General features: G+C 48.2%; 1 protein-coding gene across 1 annotated transcript in view; it reads right to left on the reverse strand.

Moving 5' to 3' along the window:
* Positions 1–694: 694 nt before the first annotated feature.
* LOC136318368 (uncharacterized) overlaps positions 695–19,930 on the reverse strand; it is a 45,715-nt gene continuing 26,479 nt past the window's right edge. Inside the window, 2 exon segments of the mRNA XM_066250703.1 lie at positions 695–1,021; positions 1,370–5,175. Of these exon segments, the coding sequence (XP_066106800.1) occupies positions 695–1,021; positions 1,370–5,175 (4,133 nt within the window).

Raw genomic sequence — 19,930 nt, forward strand, 5'->3', positions numbered from 1 at the left:
TCCTAATGGGCTGCCTCCAGCGGTGCCTATCTGGAGTTTAATTTTAAACGTTAATCCAGCATCAAATCCTGACACATACATTCTTAAACCCCACTGCCTGCCTTTTAGCCATGTATTATCCTGTCTTCATCCATGGTGTGTAAATGTAATATTCAGTGGGTTACAGGTGAAATTGGTACATGGTCCCGCTCCAGACCACATGACTGTCCGAGTGGCCTTGGCATGATTATATCCCCAATTTGTAGGATTCCCATCCCCCAGGCAAGAGGAGGACTTACTCAACCCTGGAGTATTTCCCCAGGTGGCTTGAGTTACAGTAATAACATCCCTGGAGGAGGTAGGTCTCCAATAAGTTGTTCCAGTAGTTTCACATCCCCATGCCTTACAATAGAAGTCCCCTAAACCCCCACAGTCCCAAGCAACCTTCTGATTCCGACCATCGCGAGGACAAACATAGAAATCAGTCCTTCTAGTGCCTGCCCTTAGCTTCGGATCCGCACACCCAAACCCCCGTCCTGTAGGTCCATTTCCCCCACACAGGCATTGGCCAGATTTGCAGGGAGGTGGGTCACTTGGGTCAACAGTAGGAATATCCCAAGTTTTTAACCCCGCTGCGAGTTGACAAAGGTCTGGATACAGGGACGGTCACCAAGTCCAGGGGGGATAGTCATTGGAAGTCACTTCCCATACTATGTCACTGGTCCCCGATATCACCTGCCATGTCTGCCGGGTCGGTTGGTGGGGATTTGTTGCGGCGGCGGACACGCAGCTTGAGGGGATTATCTGTTTTATCCACTGTCCACTGGTCATCAGGAGCAGGAGCAGGCTTGAGGTGTGAAATATGGATCCAAGCAGTGATGCCATCGACCTTTACAGCAGTGGGTGTGATGAGGAGGACTTGGTAGGGTCCCTTCCAGCGGGGTTCGAGGGTCCGGTGTTGGTGTCTCCGGACGTAGATGAAGTCCCTGACTTGGTAGTGATGTGGGGTCCCGTCTCCTGCCGGCTGGTAAAGGTCAGACAACTGCTTCCATAGGCAATGTTGTACTCTGGTCAGGGCCTGTAACCTAATGGACAAAGGGGTATTTGGGATATTTAAGTCAGAGGGGGATAAATCCCAAATAGGTGGAGGGGTTCCAAAAAGTATTTCAAAGGGGGTTAGGTTAGTTTTAGCAGAAGGGGTATTCCGAGCCCGGAAAAGAGCATATGGTAGGAGCATTACCCAATCTCTATGGCCAGTCTCTATGACTAATTTAGTTAAGGTCTCTTTAATTGTTCTATTCATTCTCTCTACCTGTCCTGAACTTTGGGGTCTATAAGCACAATGTAGTTTCCAATCAATCCCCAATATTTTGGCTACCCCCTGGCTTACCTGGGCCACAAATGCTGGTCCATTATCAGACCCTATTACCTTTGGAAGGCCAAATCTAGGAAAGATTTCTTTCATAATCTTCTTAATTACCACCGCTGCCATCTCATGCTTGGTAGGGAAGGCTTCTACCCATCCTGAAAAGGTGTCTACAAAAACTAAGAGATACCTTAGTCCATACTTGGCAGGTTTTACCTCAGTGAAGTCTACTTCCCAATATTGGCCTGGTCTGGTGCCTCGGAGACGGGTTCCACTGGTTCCTTTTGTTGGGTAGGCATTCACCATTTGGCAGGCCTTACAAGCTTTGACTATTTCCTTTGCTATTTGCCTCTTCTCGGGGGTGGTCAATGTTTTATCATCTTGAAGCAGTTGTACCAGTTTGTCAGTCCCAAGGTGGGTAAGATGGTGGGCCATCTGGAGGAACTTCTGAACATCCTCAGGTTCCTCTAAGTGGGTCAGGGTGGGGGATGGCTCTGCTTTTATAGTGAGGATGTTGGAGGCAGTCCTCATGGCTACCGCTCGAGCCTCTTCATCCGCCCTCCTGTTGTCTTTTGCTACTGGGTCTTGCCCTTTCTGGTGCCCAGGGCAATGGACAATGGCTAGCTCCCGTGGGAGCATGATAGCATCTAAGAGGGCTAGGATTTCTTGTTTGTGTTTAATGTCTTTGCCTGCTGATGTAAGCAGGCCCCTTTCTTTGTAAATTGCCCCATGCACATGTGCAGTAGCAAATGCGTACCTGCTGTCCGTGTAGACGGTGGCCCGTTTACCACTAGCTAGTTCCAAGGCCTTTGTTAGAGCTATTAGTTCTGCCTTTTGAGCTGAGGTTCCTGGGGCAAGTCTCTCTGACCAGATTATTTTTTTCTTGTCTACCACCGCATCCCCAGCTCGGCGTTCTCCTTCATACAGAAAACTGCTTCCATCAGTATACCAAATTAAGTCAGATTGTGGCAATGGTGTGTCCCGCAAGTCTTTCTGGATCCCAGCTTCCTCGGCTAGGATATCCCTGCACTGATGGTGGACAGTTCCCCCCTCCTCCCTGGGTAGCAGGGTGGCTGGGTTCAAAACAGTTGGAGAGCCAAAGGTGATCCTGTCTTTATCTAACAGGAGGCTTTGGTAATGAGTAATGCGGGAATTAGTTAACCAGCGGTCTGGAGGTTGTCTTATTATGCTTTCCAGGGCATGGGGGGCGACAACAGTCAATTTCTGGCCCAGAGTCAGTTTGTCAGCATCTTTGACTAGGAGGGCCACAACGGCAATCACCCGTAGGCACCCCGGCCACCCTTTTGCAACTGTATCTAACCTCTTAGAAAGATAGGCTACTGGCCGTTTCCAGGGTCCCAGAGACTGAGTCAATACTCCTTTAGCTATCCCTTCCTTCTCGTCTACATAGAGAGTGAAAGGCTTCTCTATGTTGGGGAGTGCCAAGGCCGGGGCTGACAACTGTGCCCTCTTGATTTGGTCAAAGGCCTTTTGCTGTTCATCTCCCCAGGTATATTCAGTTCCATCCTTTAACAAGGGGTAAAGAGGGGCGGCTAGTACAGCAAAGCCAGGTATCCATAGTCTGCAAAAACCTGCTGTGCCTAAGAATTCCCTGAGGCCCTTCCGATTTTTCGGAGGCGGGATTTGAGTAACAGTCTTTTTCCTCGCCTCAGTTAGCCATCTCTTACCGTCTCGGAGAGAGTAGCCCAGGAAGGTGACTTCGGGTTGGCAGATCTGGGCCTTTTTGGCGGATGCCCGGTATCCCAGTTTGGCCAGTTCGGCAAGCAGTATTTCAGTTCCTTGTTTGCACTGCTCTCTGGTGGCGGCTGCAAGTAACAGATTATCAACATACTGCAACAGAGTTACCTCAGGGGTGGAGGCTCGGTAAGCACTCAAATCCTGGTGCAGCGCTTCGTCAAAGATGGTGGGAGAGTTCTTGAAGCCCTGGGGTAGCCGCGTCCAGGTGAGCTGTCCACTGAGTCCATTCTCAGGGTCTGTCCATTAGAAAGCAAACAGGGGTTGGCAGTCCTCATGCAGGCGCAAGCAGAAGAAGGCATCTTTCAGGTCCAGTACTGTATACCACTTCCTGTCAGGACTGAGGGTACTGAGGAGGTTGTAAGGGTTTGGGACCGTTGGATGTATGTCCATTACTCGACTGTTAACCTCTCTCAAATCCTGGACTGGTCTATAGTCCCCTGTCCCTGGTTTCTTTACCGGTAGCAGGGGGGTGTTCCATTCTGATTGACAAGGCCTCAGGATCCCCTGTCCTAGTAGCCTCTTGAGGTGAGGCCTAATGCCTTCTCAGGCCTTTCTACTCATGTAGTATTGTTTGACCCTTACGGGGGTGGCGGAGGGCTTTAGGTATACTACCACCAGAGGCCTTTGTACAGCTAATCCTGGCCCTGCCATTTCTGCCCAGGCCTCTGGGAAGCTCTGAAGCCACCTGTCCTCTGTTGAATGGGGTCCGGGGGCAGGGGTCTCATACAGTTTATACTCATCTTCAGCAGACAAGGTCAGCATGGTCACAATAGGCTAACTGACAAGAGGGTTACTGAATCTTACTTCTGGTCCCTGGGGCTTGAAGTCAATACTTGCCCCTAACTTGGTAAGCAAATCCCTCCCCAGCAGCAGGGCAGGGCATTCTGGTATGACCAGAAAGGAGTGCTGTACTTTTCCCCTCCCCAGGTCCATTGTCCTTTTAGTTGTCCATGACCTATGCTGGCATCCATTTGCCCCCTGAACCAGGGATTTTTTGTTTGAGAGGGGGCCCAGCGGGTTCTGCAAGGTGGAGTAAACTGCTCCTGTATCCACCTCAAAGTCGATTGGTGTCCCCTCCACATTGAATGTTATCCTGAGTTCAGGGAGGGGGTCCGAACTCCGATGCCCCTAATCTCCTAGGGCAAGGATTTCCTCAGTCTTCTTTTTGTTCTTCTTAGGGCAATCCCTGACCCAGTGTCCTTCTTTACAGTAGGCACACTGGTTAGGTCCTAATTTTGGTTTTTGATTTGGGCCTGAGGTACTATGCTTTCCTTTTCTATCTTGTTTCCCTACTACGGTAGCCAAAATCTTTGTTAACTCTTTATTTCTCCATTTATCTTGCTTATTTTCCTGCTCCTCACATTCTTTTTCTAATCTTTGCTCCTTTTCCTCTGCTGTCTCTCTTTTATAGAACACTTTCTCAGCTTCCTTGACTAAATCTCTCAGAGCCATGTCCTGTAACCCATCCATCCTCTGGAGTTTCCTCCGAATATCAGTAGCCGACTGTCCTATAAAAGCCATAGCCAGTGCCCCTTTCTGTTCTTCAGACTCAGGGTCGAAAGGGGTATACCTCCTATAGGCTTCCATTAGTCTCTCTAGGAATCTGGATGGGGATTCCTCTGGTCCTTGAATTAATGCTCTTACCTTAGCCAAATTAGTGGGGCATCTCGCTGCCGCTCGGAGACCCATCATCAGAGTCTGGTGATAGAGTAAGGGTTGCCGCCTACCTTCAGGTGCATTAGGGTCCCAGTCAGGCCGCCTCAGGGGAAAATTCTCATTTATAAGGTTGGGGAGTTGAGTAGGACGACCATCAGGTCCAGGAACCAATTTCCTAGCCTAGAGGAGAATTTGTTCTCTTTCTTCGGAGGTGAAGAGGATACCTAAGAGCTGCTGGCAGTCATCCCAAGTGGGCTGATGGGAAAACATAAGAGACTCAAGAAGGTCAGTAAGTTTGACAGAGTCCTCTGAAAAAGGTGGATTATTGTTTTTCCAATTATATAGGTCTGAGGAGGAGAAGGGCCAATACTGAAGTGCCAGCATGTCTCTCCCTTGACCGTCAGGGACAGGGGGTCCTAAAGGCCGAAGGGGCAGGGTGACGGCCACGTCATCCGAGGTTTGTGCTCTCCGGCTCCGGGTACCTTGGGCTGGACCCTCTCCTGATGGTCCCCGTTCATTCTGATGTGGGGCCTCAGGCTGGGAACCAGCAGCATCAGCAGGGACATTCCTGGGATAGGGAGGCGGGAGTCCCAAATCAAAAAGAATAAGGTCAGTTTGAGATTCAGGGAGAACAGAGGAGGGAAGGGGAGGATACAGGGATGAAGTAGGCGTCGTTGGCTCCGGAGGTTTGAGTGAAAGCATAGAGCAGAGGTCTGGGTGAGTTGGAGCAGGTCTGGGAGGGCCTGGAGTGGTGGAGAGGGTTGTTGGGAGGGAGGGTGCAGGAGGAGGAAGGAAAGGCTGGATCCAAGGAGGAGGATTGTCGGTCAGGTCTTCCCAAACCCAAATATAAGGCTGTTGATCCGGACGGCCATGAGGTCCTGGACTGAAGATGACTGCTTTAACCGCCTTTATGGTGTCTTTGTGGAAGGTTCCAGTGGTCGGCCAACCCACTCCTAAGGTGGGCCACTCGGAGGTACAGAAAGTTTGCCACTTGCGCTTCTTAACAAGAAGAGACAGATTATGAGCTCGGGCATTAACCTCAGACCAATGAGACAGAGTCAAGGACAGTGGGGTGGAAGCTCCTTGTCCCATTTTAATTTCAAAGAGATAAAAAGACAGAAAGAAGGCAACAAATAAGACACTGACAAAAACAAACAGACAAAGCCGGCTGCGCCGCGAACGGCAAAATAAAACTAAAAATAAATCTAACGGTCCGGACCTACGAGCTCGGTTGGAAACTGGCAACAAATCTACAGATTCTGTCTGAGATAGCAGATGGACTTCCAAGCGTCCTTGGTCGTCCTCACACTCCAGGGCGTCCCCCGGAGTCGTGGCCTGCGACCCCCTAACACGTCTGTCTGTCGCATCCAGGAGGGAATCACGTCCCTGCCTGACAGCCACCGCCAGTTTCACTTACCAAGCATCAGGCGTGTGTCTCGTAATCTGCGAGGAAGCGGGATCTCGGTGGGACCTCCAAATGTTGACCGAGGATGCACCAACAGAATTTTAGACTCAGGGTAAAACAAAAAAAAGTTTATTACACTCGCGAGCGGGCCCAAGGCAAGGAAATGGCCAAGAGCCCCGAGCCACTTCAGCAGGCCAGTTTTATACCTATTTTCATGGAGGGGAGTTGTAACAGTTCTCAGGGTGATTGATGTGACATAACCTATTCCCGGTCCTTGAGGTAAGGAAGGTGTTAGACTCCCAGGATGACTAGGAATAGATGAGTCCTTGAGATAGGAAAGTCATAAAACTCCCAGGATAATTAGTGCAACCCAATCCTGGAGGATAGATAGGGACTTTTCCAGCTGGAGGCTTTCAACTGTATGACTGGTTACTAAGGCACGTCTGACTAAAATTTAATTTGGGGGAGCCAAGTGCTAAACGCAAAATTCACTTCTGTATGAACCGCTTGCTTGCTACATTATAAAAACCCCTAAATTGTAGGCGCTCGGTGTGACTGCCGCCTGAGCTCACCCCTGCGCAGGTTTTGCTTTTTCTTTGCCATAAAACTTTGTTTAAACTCTCTAAACGTCTCCAGTGTCTATTTTACCCGGCGAGTGCAACAATTGATTGCCTCAGATGCTTGCAGCCTTGCCTTTCCGATAAGCCCCTAATCAAACACCGGATGCCTGCGGCTTCTTCAAGGAGCCTGGGCAAACATCTAGGGGCCGGGTGGGCCAGTTATTGTTTTACAAGCCAAGATGAGTTAAGCAAAAATCAGACGAAAAAGATCAGACGGAATCCACTGTTACACAGATGAAATCCACTGTTACAATGCCCATCCCAAGCAAGAAGGGCAACCAATACCATTACCTGGGTGACAGCCTTCCACGTAGGCAGTGCCATCTTTAACAAAGTGAGCTTAATATATTTTATCTGCCCAACACTGAACCATCAGTTTATGTGCAGGTTTTCTTAAAAATATAAAAACTTTTAAAAAGTACAGTATTCAACACAAGGCTGCAAGGAGTACTTGGATTGCTCAAATTGTCCAGGACAATGTGAGTGTGCGCTCTTATGGCCGATCTTGAACCATTGGTTCTGGACTTTGAACTATGTTAGAATCAGTCTTTAGTTCAAATATCTGTGAAATGGAGATAATCATCCCTATCTCATTCGGCAAATGGGAGCAATAGATAAGGTGAAGCATGTGAGGGTCTTAAAATAGGAATCATTACCAGGTCTGGATTCTCATTTAATGCTGTGGGCAGTGCCATTGTCTAATTTTTATTATTTTTCTTTTTTTCTTTTTCATTGAATCCAGATAAGGGAAGAGGAGAGAGTGAGACAGAAGCATCAATCTGTTCCTGTATGTGCTCCAGCCAAGGATTGAACCAGCCACCTCTGCATCTCAGCACGATGCTCCAACCAACCGAGCCGTCCAGCCAGGGGGTATGCTACTCTGTTTTACACATATTTGTATCAACATCACAGTGGACCTCTCTAGGAAAAAATCCCACAACTATGTTTTTGCTGCCACCTCCTGTGCATCTTGAAAATAACAGCTAGGTAAAAGTCACCAGAAAGTGATTTCCTCTGCTGCTATCTGGGTGCATGTAACCAAAAAACCGTCAACCTACTTCTGCACCACCAATGTGTCTTTTCCCCTTTTTTCACTTTGAATTTCTTTGCATGCTTCTGCTTTAGGCATGGCATGGGGTGGAAATGGTGAGAGGGGGGGACAGCACGGGGTGGGGTTGGCGTGGGGCCAGGTGTGGGGATGGTGTGGTGCAGTGATGGATGGGGGCGGGGACTATGAGGGAGCGGTGGGTGGGGCAGCAAGGCTTGCAGACGGCCTGAGGCGCAGAAGGCGTGGGGCAGGGTTTACAGCCTGGGGCTGTGGATGCAAACAGGGTGGGACAAGTGGGGCCAGTGTGGGGCCTAGCTGTGAGGGGCGGAGACTGCGAGAAGTGGGGCGGCTGGGGCCAAGCTGCACAGGGCAGGGTGGATGGCGATGAGATAAAAAGACAGGCAGGGTTCCCGCGGTGCAGGGGTGATGGCGTTGTTCGGGGTGGCGCGGGGCAGGGCTAGTGAGGCACGCCAACAGCGCGGGGCGGGGATGGCGCGGGGCTCCAAGGAGCCGGGCGTGGACTGAGAGGGCAGGATACTTCCTTGTGGTTGGGTCATTACCTGGAAAAGAGCTCCAGCCTCTAGACAGGAGCTCCTGTCGGGAGAGCGGATAACTCCCTGGAGAAGATCTCCCTCCTTGGATTAGGTGACCTTCCGAGTGAGGGGCCCTCCCTCTATAGAGTGGCTCTGATTCCATGGAGGGGCGGCATGTCCCTGGAGATATTTAGTAAGGGGAGGGAGCCTTTCCATCCCAGGTCTCCCTTGTCAACTTAAGCAACGTCCAGACCTGTAGAATATTTATGAGTTTATTGTAGCCAAACTGTTGACAATTGCAGGTAATCAAAGTCTCAGCGACTGAAAAAATGATCTGGCAAATGGCATTTTGACCAGTGTTTTGTACATCAGAATCAAAGTTGAAGACATGAGGGTTACATGAAATTGATTGGTGATAGATTAGGGAGGACGAGAACGCGAACGCAAACTGGGGAATTCTGTGGGACTGATTTAAAGTAAAAATGTATATACTATATATACTGAAATTTCTTTTACATGGACAGGAATAAAATAGCTAACAAGGACTGTGATAATAACAACAATGTGGGTGGCTGGCTTCTGCTCTGCTGATGTGCTTGCTCTGAGGACTGCAGGAAAAAATTACCCTTACATTTTAAAGGTGTGCTATCATTAAATAGGATAGACAGTGTTGGGCAGATAAAATGTATTATGCTCACTTTGTTAAAGATGGAGGCCGTCGCCCAGGTGATATTAATGTGTGTTGAGAATTCTTGTAGCCTGGGGCTTGGTTTTGGGATTAAGCCTTTCCCACCCTTTTTGATGTGGGGTGGTACAATCCAATCATGCCTCAGAGAAGTGACTTTGTATTAGAGACTTCCCTACTTTGTATATTGGATTAGAGGTTGTGAAGCTACAGTATAAAGTGGGGGCGGAATGAGAGTTTGCCCTCTTGGTTCCTGAGATTAATATTAGAAGAGAGAGCAGAGGAGAGCAGAGAACGGCCACTTGGAGGAGGCCAGGAGAAGCAGCCAAGATGGTGGAGTGCTGAGTGAGATGCCAGTTTGTGTAGAGTTTGTATTTGGGATAAGGAAGGAGATGGGGAACAGAGGTGAATAAGTCTGGTGAGCTAGAAACCTTTGATTCTAGGAAACTCAGATAAGTCAGTGGCTTTGTGAGCACTGAATGTGACTGGGTTTTGGAGCCCAGTGTGAATTTTTACTTGCCTGCCAGGTGCAAGCTAGAATTAAAGACTATGGCCCATCAGTTTTTGGCTCTGCTGTTTCTTTACCGACTGTCCGAATCCAATGCGAACCTGCATGGGCCGGGCTGCTGTGATAGTAGTTCTGGCCCTGCCTCCTGGCTTTACAGACAGGCATCAGTGCAGGAAAAGTGAAGAGGAAACATGGGGTTTTATCTCACCCACTGAAGGAGGGAGTCAGCGATCACTGGGTTACCCTGCAGCCGGGAGGTTGGTCCATAATTGTTGGGCAGATAAAATGTATTATGCTCACTTTGTAAAAGATAACATTGCCCACGTGGAGGCCATTGCCCAGGTGATATTAATGTGTGTTGGGGGCAGGCAAGATCGTTGTAGCCTGGGGCTTGGTTTTGGGATTAAGCCTTTCCCACCCTTTTTGATGTGGGGCGGTACAATCCAATCATGCCTCAGAGAAGTGACTTTGTATTAGAGACTTCCCTATTTTGTATATTGGATTAAAGGTTTGGATTTCTACACTATAAAATAGGGGCAGAACGGGGGCTTGCCCTCTCTTTGTTCCTGAGATGATTAGCATGAGAGAGCAGAGGGAGCAGAGCAGAGAGCAGAAAGAGGCCATGTGGCCAGGAGAAGCAGCCAAGATGGAGGAGTGCTGAATGAGATGCCAGTTTGTGCAGAGTTTGTATCTGGGATAAGGAAGGAGATGGGGAACTGAGGAGAATAAGGCTAGTGAGCTAGAAACCTTTGATTCTAGGAAACTCGGATAAGTCAGTGGCTTTGTGAGCACTGAATGTGAGTGGGTTTTGGAGCCCAGTGTGTATTTTTACTTGCCCGCCGGGTGCAAGCTAGAATTAAAGAAAATGGCCTATCAGTTTTTGTCTCCATTGTTTCTTTACCGACTGTCCGAATCCAATGCAAACCTGCATGGGCCGGAAGGCTGCTAGCTTTACAATAATTTAAAGGGAACTCATGGGGTCCATTGCAGGGGCAGTGGAGGAGTCCGTGGGAAAGCAGGGCCCACTGACTTTAGCGAGTCTATATGGGTGGGTGTGATCCGCCAAGTAGTGTCGGGTGGTCTCTGCCAACACTCCATGGCCAGTGAATAACTTGGTTGCATCGTGGGGGGAAAAAAAGCTGTCCGCCTATGTTGTCAGGAAATGTTATTCAGGTTACCTGTTCTTTCCCGTGTGTTGTGGGTGTGTGGAGTGTTGGAGTGCTGTTGAGTTTGTGAGGGAGAGATTTAGTAGTGTGAATCCAAGGTAGATAGAGTCAGCGTTCATCCTTTCTATGACTGAACACAGAGGGCAGGAGGGTTTAGCATGTTGGAAGGAAGGGTGCCACCCAGACTGGATCCCTGAGGCTCTGAGGAGAAGAGGAGCCCCGCGATGGGTGGTCTGACAGGGGAGCAGTGAAGTGATGTGCAAATAGGTCCTGAGAGGGCAGGACATAGAGTTGCAGTGACCCAGCATGGTGGAAGCTTTCTACAATGCAGGAAGTCAATTATTGCTGTGTCTAGCAAGTTGGGTTCCTGGTAGAGGGAGGAGGACAAAGCAGCCCATGGGGAAGCTGAGGCCATTCGAGCAGGGGGCTGGGGTGTATCAAGGAAGGGAGAGGGTTAGGGTCATGGAGAAGTGAAGGGGTCATTGGGTCACAGCTCACCTGATGCTGTCTCATAGCTTTCCTCTGAGTGTATTCTTGTGGGTACATGGTTGTGAAGAGGTCAAAATGGAGGTGATGCTGTTCACGATGGGTGTTGGGCAGATAAAATGTATTATGCTCACTTTGTTAAAGATAACATGAGGAGGCCGTCGCCCAGGTGATATTAATGTGTGTTGGGGTGGGCTAAAGGCAGGCAGAATCCTTGTAGCCTGGGGCTTGGTTTTGGGATTAAGCCTTTCCTACCCTTTTGGATGTGGGGTGGTACAATCCAATCATGTCTCAGAGAAGTGACTTTGTATTAGGTTCTTCCCTACTTTGTATATTGGATTAGAGATTGTGAAGCTACAATATAAAATGGGGGTAGAACGAGAGTTTGCGCTCTTGGGTCCTGGTATGATTAGAGGAGAGAGCAGAGCAGAGAGCAGAAGGAGGCCACATTGAGGAGGCCAGGAAAAGCAGCCAAGATGGCAGAGTGTTGAGTGAGATGCCAGGTTGTACAGACTTTGTATCCGGGATAAGGAAGGAGATGGGGAACTGAGGAGAATAAGGCTGGTGAGCTAGAAACCTTTGATTCTAGGAAACTCGGATAAGTCAGTGGCTTTGTGAGCACTGAATGTGATTGGGTTTTGGAGCCCAGTGTGTGTTTTTACTTGCCCGCCGGGTGCAAGCTAGGATTAAAGACTATGGCCCACCAGTTTGTGGCTCCATTGTTTCTTTACCGACTGTCCAAATCCAATGCGAACCTGCATGGGCCAGGCTGCTGTGATAGTGGCCCTGGCCTTGGCTTCTAGCTTTACAATGGGTCTCCTTTGCCTTGGAGACTCATTGTCGTGGGTGCCGGGAGGAGAGAATGGAGTAAAGGGAGGTGAAGGTGGTTTCAGGTAAGTAAGAGTGAAGGAGAGGGAATAGGGATTAGAGACGGAGCTGAGGGTTTCTTATGGCAGACTTTCTGCAATGGGTAGCGGCTGCTCGGTATGTTAGAAAGAAGTGTTCAGAGAAGAGCCTGCTCATGCATTTTCTGTGAAAGAAAATTTATTTCATGTCTCATTGTCGTTGTGATGGAAGAAATAGTATTTCTCCCCTCAGTGAACTTTGAATGTAGAAATGGTATCCTTCAGTGGCAAAGATAGGTTACTTTTGTAATAAAAAACGTGCCCTGGATTAGGATGAGAAGGCTGTGAGGGGAGAGAAACCTCATGCCATTTACTTTCTGTGATTTTTCCCTTCTGTGTTCTGAGGTTTTCTGTCAGCTGTGGTCTGTGTTCAGTTGGAGCCCACTGGGTGGACGCTTTCCGCCGGCTCCCTGTCTGTGAGGGCGCACACTGTGCACATGAAGACAGATTTGTCCTGTCGCAGGAGGTGCCTGTTGGTGTTCTTAGAACCGGTTCTTAGCCTAAATTGAGGTTAATAGCTCTGTGGGAACGAGGATGAGAGTGTATTTGGCTCAAAAAACCTTACATGTAAATGGGGGCTTTTACCTTTCGTTATGGAGCTATGGAGTCTTCAGGGAGGTTGTTCACTTTTTTTTTTTCTGAAGCTGGAAACGGGGAGAGACAGTCAGACAGACTTCCGCATGCGCCTGACCGGGTTCCACCCGGCACGCCCACCAGGGGCAACGCTCTGCCCACCAGGGGCGATGCTTTGCCCCTCCACGGCATCACTCTGTTGTGACCAGAGCCACTCTAGCGCCTGGGGCAGAGGCCAAGGAGCCATCCCCAGCGCCCTGGCCATTTCTGCTCCAATGGAGCCTCGCTGCGGGAGGGGAAGAGAGAGACAGAGAGGCAGGAGAGGGGGAGGGGTGGAGAAGCAGATGGGTGCTTCTCCTGTGTGCCCTGGGCGGGAATCAAACCCGGGACTTCTGCACGCCAGGCCGACGCTTTACCGCTGAGCCAACCGGCCAGGGTCGTTCACTTTTGTTTGGGGGGGGAATGGTCCCCTTTTGTGGAGTCTTCAGTGGTCAGCCTATAGGGATGCGTTCCAGCCGGTCTGACTAGGGCCCACGGTTCCCTCTGGCGTCATAGACCCATCGTGAAAACTTCGCGGTGAGTCCGGGCGGTGTCCAGGGTGTCCCTGTGGGGAGACAGAAGCGAGGAAGGGTTTAGGTTGGGGGAGGTCCTGGGGGAGTCTGTGGGGGCCGCTGTGGCCGAGCGGGGGAGTCGCAGGGAAGGGCGCTCGGAGACGGGGTCAGGGGGGAGTCCGGAGCGCAGTGCCTGTGCCCGCTACCGCATTGGGCGCAGGTCCTGTGGGAAGAGAGAGGGTGCGGAGGGGGAGGTGGGGAGGGAGGAGAGGAGAGGCGCCGCTCAGTCTGTGAGTGTTCCCTGGAGAGGAGCAGCTGTGAGGAGGATTCTTAAGAGGTCAAGGGGTGGCTCTTAGGCTGGAGTCTCATAGAATATTGAAATGAGGTAGCCCTGGGGAGGCTGTTCTCAGCTGCTTGTTTCACGGGATTATGAAATGGCATCTCTGATGCTGTCTGTGGGGATAGGGAATTGTGTATTTCAGTGTCCACTGTGGGTTTTTTTCTATTTACCTATTTTCAAAAGTTTCCCCAAAGTTTCTTTAGTGTGCATGTCAAGAGAGGATCCTTAGTTTGATGCCCTGTGGCTATATCCCCATAGTGAGTCTTAGGGGATTTGAGGACATATTTGCTGTGCAGTGGTGCCTCCATGTCTGATGGTGTGATGACAATGTGATTCCTGGGTCACTAGTCATTGCAGTCTCTGTCCTTGTAAATGTCACATAGAAAGGAGAACTTGAGAAGGCTGCAACTAAGGTCTAGGATGTATCCTGGGATCCAAGGTGAGGGTAGACCATTGTGATTCAGAACTTGAGAGTGAGAGATTGTCTTCCAGGCAGGCTATTTCATGTCCTAGGAATGGAGGAGGGAGCAAGGCGGAGATTGTAAGGGGCTGGGAGAGAGCAGGTGTTGAAGTGGAGTCCAGAGCAGGGAGGATTGCAGGAGTGAATGGTTCATGATCTTGGGACTCTCAGGAGGATTTTCTTAGGTGCTTTCTTTTGCAGTCCCACAGTGACGACAGGACTCAGTTACGGGGAGGATAGCTAATTCATTTAGGAAATTGTATGTCTGGGCCTGGCTGCCTACTTCTATTGACAGATTTTGAAGGTCGGCATCTCATGAACTAGAGACTATTTGCTGTCAACACCGTTTTTGTGTGCACAGCGGAGCTTTGTTGGCACCTGCCTCTGATACTTTATCTCTTTCAGGATGATCTCTGTTCAAGTGACCATGGTTGGCGTTAGGCAAGTTTATGCTTTCTTAAGCTTTGTGTTTAGGTAGCACAGAGAAGTAATGTATTTAGGTTTGATATCTCTGTCGCCATGTGTGTGCTTTTGGGGGGAGAGACTGTTGTGAGGCAAGGTGTATGTGAGAACACAACAGTACAGTGCTTTGTGCCCATTCTTTTGGGCCTTCACTGGTTTCTGTCACTGTGTCTGCACCTGGTGTCTGTCACTCACCCTCACCCTGTTTTTGATCATAGGGTTTGGTGCTACAATGCACGTGGAATGTGGTGATGCAGGACTTTCTGTGATTTGAATATTCATTTTGAGTCCTGCATGTCCTGTCAGAGCCCATTCTGTGTACTGAATAAATACGCCCTCAAAACAGGCTCCCTGTTTGGATGAATCCTGTTCTCTCCAGTCAGAACCAGCTGCATTGAGTGTCTGACTGTGGGGTTTTCCTAATTTGTGGAGACTGGATTCTCTTGGACAGGAGCGTGTGGGCCTTTGCCCCTGTAAACCATCCTGAGGCAATGCTGAGAGCAGGGAGGATCCAGAGTGGTGTGTGTGCCTCAAGAACACTTGAAGAGTTCAGTGCTTTCACCTATATACTGGTATTTTAAGCTTGTTGCTCTGGGTGGAATGTAGGTGGAAGACTTCATGAGTAAAAATAGGAATTTATCAAAGTATTCAGTTGTTTGGTGGTTTGCATAGGCTTTTGAATTGAATGCAGAGTGGTTGACTGAGAGGGACTAGGCTGACAGTGGAGCTATTCAAACTGCGTGGACCCTGAGCCAGCGTGTGTGCTTCCAATGCCATGATTCCTGTAGGGGGCATGTGGTGGAACCTTGAAGAAGACATTTCAGGGTAGAACAGGTGTCTCCTAGGTTGTTTCTCTTGCTCTCTCTTTTTTTGCAGTTTTCTATTCCAGTGATGAGCTTGGGAGGGAAGGAGAAGTTGTAGGTCCTCTGAGATGTGTATGGTTAGCCATACAGGCTATTAGGCCAAGGAATGGAATATTTCTTCCTATTGTTCCTTGTTTTTATTTGGTGAGTCAATTAGGGGAAAGAAGGACATGGACTGTATAGGTGAAGAGTTGAGAGATTTTTCGAGTACACATGGGGTACATTGATATTTTAGAGATCACAGTGCTCATGGTGAGGGTCTCTGTGATTCTAGAGTGACGTATGTTTTCCTTGGTCTAGGACTGTCCATCTTTACATGTCATTATTCCTGAGGAGGCTTCACCAGCTGTTCCTGTTTTTACCATGTAATGTAAGCCTGGCCATTGTGAAGTAGGTTGTCATGCTTCTTTGATGTTGAGTGTAGGCCCCATTTCCTGCTTTTGAAATGGACAGGAGAATGTGTAGTGGTTGAGTACAGTTGGGTGAAGACAAGAACATTCTATTGACTGTGTGACATTGAAGAACGATCAAGTGTTCACAGGAAACAGGAAGAAATGAGGTGTCTTGAGAAAGGAAGTTGGTGTTGTGAGTCCTTTCATGCCTAAGTTAAAATTTTGTTGTGACTTTCTTGGAATTCAAAGAGAGGTAGGAATTCGTTGTGTGGTGTTTCACAAGTCTGCTAAAATTCGTCCCAGAGGATGTAGCTCATGGAGGCAATCTTGAGTGAGTCCCCTGGGTAGGATTTGAAGTTTGGAGGAGGAATGCTTTAGTCAATAAGGTGTACAATGGAAACGGTGTGATGGAAAGGTGTATACTGGGAAAGGTGTCACAGAGCCCTATGTGAGGTTTGAGAAGAGGCTGTGATTTTCTGATGTCTCTGGTTTGTCATTGTGTCACATACTGTCTGAGGAGACTGTGCTTATCTGATATCATCCAGTTATTCTAGTGTGACATCAGCCCAGAAAAGGAGTCCTCATTGTTTTCAGGGTAGTCCAGACCTTGTTTTCCAGGTCTCAGCATGTGAGGTGTGTGCTGTAGGGGGAGGTATTGTTTCCCACCATGAGTGTGTGATGATGCCTCCTTTGTATTCTAATGGACTCCTTTCCAGCTGTTCTTCACTCAGATGATGCTGTAATTCAGAGATTATTGTTTGCATTGTATTCAGTGATAATCATCCATTATTCCTGTCTCCTCCTTTAATGTTAGCCTTATGATAACCCCAAAAGGTCAGGGTGGAGTGTTGACTATTTCTTGGGGGAAAGTCAGGATTGATAGAGAAACATAGACTTTGACGTTTCCATGATTCCTACCATAGGACGTGATGTGGTTATGTTGTCCTGTGGTGTCACTGTGGTTCTGTGCAGTTATTATTAGAAATGTAGGTGTCATGGGTGTGTGTGGGCCATACTGAGAGGTGCTTGGCAAAGCTCTCCTGTCCCAGGAGGAAGTCCTCATGTTTGTCGCAGATTTAAGATTTCTCATCATCATTTCAAAGAGTAGAAGGAAGGGATCCATAAAGAAGTGTCATTTTATTGTCATACTGACTTGTTAAATCTAGTCGTTCCGTCAGCTCTTGCTTTTTCCCTGTGCCAATAATTGGTGACTTTGGCCATCTTCAGAACATTGTTTGTCTTAGACAGCTGGCTGTAGAATGTGTTAGTCTTGTTTAAGTGAATTCATCCTTCATGGCAGTGAGTATTCTATGTGTGCTCAGTGAGAGGGAGATTTTACCGAGGAGTGCTGTTTCTGTATAAACGGTCCTTAGAAAAGGAGTCTCTTGATGCAGAAAACAGTGAGGTCAGTTAGGTTTTTAGTGTGTAGTGTGGAGAGAGGTGCTGTGGCTGTTATGCAGATATCTGTCCGCTTTCCCTCCCATTAGAGCAGTAGCGAGCAAGGGGGCTGAACAGATTTCCCATGAGGAAGGTTTGCTGGACAGTGATGTTCACATTTTTACAAAAGTTCCATAAAGCAAGTAAGTCTCTGAGCAGGATTTTTCAGATTGAACAGCATTGACGTCTCTGCCGCCCTCTTGTGGACACGTTGGGAAGAGCAGCATTCGATAGGGTTTGTGGGCTTATCCTTTGGAAGGAATTCTGGAACTTTCAAAGGAAGCTTTTGTTAGTGAGGAGAGAGGATGGCTTCGAGCTTTGCAGAGCATTTTTGTCTGTAGATGTGTCTTTCCTATGGCATTTCAGAGTTTCTTTTGTGCACTGCCTTGTCATAGATTCCTCAGTGTTGCTTTGATTCCTGTGGATTGCTGTGTTGTGTTCCATTTTGTTTATAACTGGATCAGCAAGAACATGAGGTCGGAGAGGTGGCTGTTGCTCTAGTAGGTAAGAAAGGCAGCAGACATTTTTTTAAAAACAGAGACAGTCAGAGAGAGGGACAGATAGGGACAGACAGACAGGAAGGGAGAGAGATGAGAAACATCAATTCCTTGTTGTGGCTCCTTAGTTGTTCATTGATTGCTTTCTCATATGTACCTTGACTGGGGGGTATAGCAGACCGAGTGATACCTTGCTCGAGCCAGTGACCTTGGTGTCAAGCTGGTGATCCTTGCTCAAACCAGATGGGCCTGCGCTCAAGCTGGCGACCTCAGTGTCTCAAACCTGGGTCCTCCACATCCCAGTCTGACACTATTCACTGCGCCACTACCAGATCAGTTGGCAGCAGACATTTTTTAACAAAGAATTGTTACCTTGCTTGTGTGTTATTCTGTCTGTTAGGTGGGTTGTTCCTGAGGTTTCTTGGCGTTGGCCACGAGATGAGGAATAATATGTATTGACGTCATTATGAGCACGTAATTATACTTGATGCTATCAGGTGTGCGAAGTTTCAGTACTTACTGGGAAATCCAGCTGGCTGGTGACAGTGCTCTGTGTTCTTCCCGTGGATGCTTCCTGCCTGGAGTTCTACTATGTCGCTTTGTGAGCTTATGGGAGGTTTGGAATTGCATATATTTACTTTTTCTTTCTTTGTGTGTGTACTGATTGTTTTTATGGATACATGTTTCAGGTGTCTACCAATGTTTCCAGTTACGGGTTTCTAGTATAGTCTATAAGGAGTTCACATGGGTGGATATTGTCATGCGTGATCACTATGGTTTTCCCATGGGGTGATCATTCGGTGTGTCATGGTAGGATTTCTTTTCATCTTTGGAGCTATAATGAAATATCTGTGGTTGATATTTTTTTTTCACTCTTTAAATTTCATACCTTCGTTACTTCCCAGGGTGGTCTGAATTGTATGGCTTTCCAGTGGCATGTGCTTCTGCTTAGCTTTAATGGGTTTTGTCTGCTGGTTTGAATGTTTTGAAGAGATTTTTAGTAATTTTTCTGATTAACGTGATGAAAATGAGCTCCTCTAGCTGTTATAGATGTTGGTGAAGTCTGGATTCACAGACCGTTGAAGGAATGGAGAGGTTTTTAAAATAACCTGGCTTTGTGTGTTTTCCTGTAGGAATATGGTGCAGTGACATTTTTTTATTGCTGAGAGTTCAGGGCATGGTGTGTATGTTGCTTTTTCTTCGGTTCATATAGCTTACTCGTTTTGAGGGAAATTTATATTTCTATTGTTGACTGAAAAGAAAAAAATAGTTCTGCTTAAATAAATTAAAAATAACTGTGGATAGTAACTGAGGCTGAGAAGGTTGGGGAAGTAAGGTGGATCCAGGTTGCTGTAAATTTGATGTTTTAGCCCAGGACAGCTCAGGTAGTTCTGTCTGAGGGAAGATATTTCTGTCAGCAAAGGAATGGCTTTTACGGAAGCCTGTCTCTTCTTATGTTTGGCATCTACTATCATGTATTTCAAGAGTCACCTCTGGAGTGTGAGGAAGTAAGACATCTCAGACCTTATTGTCATTGTAATGTGAATCATTTACTGTTAACTATCTTTTTTCTGCCTAGGTAAAGAAGTTTCAGTGAAGATATCATCTGTGATCGGAGGCCCCCACCCTGTGTGAGACGTTGGCGTGAGGGCTTGGGGTCGGGGCCTGGTGTCAGCATTGGGCATCTCAAGTCCAGCTCTGGCCAAAGTTTGATGCAGGGCCCTTGGGCTGCTGTGTACTCTGTTGGAATACATCCAGGGTCCTGCCTCAGATGGCAGTTCGTGCCCTGGGTGTGGCGTCTGCCTCCCAGCACCAGGCCTCTGCGGTCTGATACTGCATGTAGCAGGGATGCATAGGGTCGAGGAATGCATTCCAGGGTTGTAGTCAAAGGGTAGGTATAGGGCAGGGGTCAGGAACCTTTTTGGCTGAGAGAACCATGAATGCCACATATTTTTAAATGTAATTCAGTGAAAGCCATACAACAACCCATGTACTGATAGATACGTGAATTCCAAACTGCCCTCTTGATGTTCCGCTTATCTGTCAGACCTCACCCTGACTGGACTAATGACCCTGAGACAGAGGAATTTCAAAAAGCTGAGAAGCTGCCCCAAGGAGGGGCTCCAGACACACCAGGACTTTTGATTCAACACCCACATGCTCGAAGCCCCCCAAGGAGGAGCATTCCAAACATACCAGGACTTTTGCCTCAGTATCCCCTCAGGCTCTCCCAAACACTA

This window comes from Saccopteryx bilineata, unplaced genomic scaffold (genome assembly GCF_036850765.1).
Source record: "Saccopteryx bilineata isolate mSacBil1 unplaced genomic scaffold, mSacBil1_pri_phased_curated manual_scaffold_82, whole genome shotgun sequence".
Classification (NCBI taxonomy): domain Eukaryota; kingdom Metazoa; phylum Chordata; class Mammalia; order Chiroptera; family Emballonuridae; genus Saccopteryx; species Saccopteryx bilineata.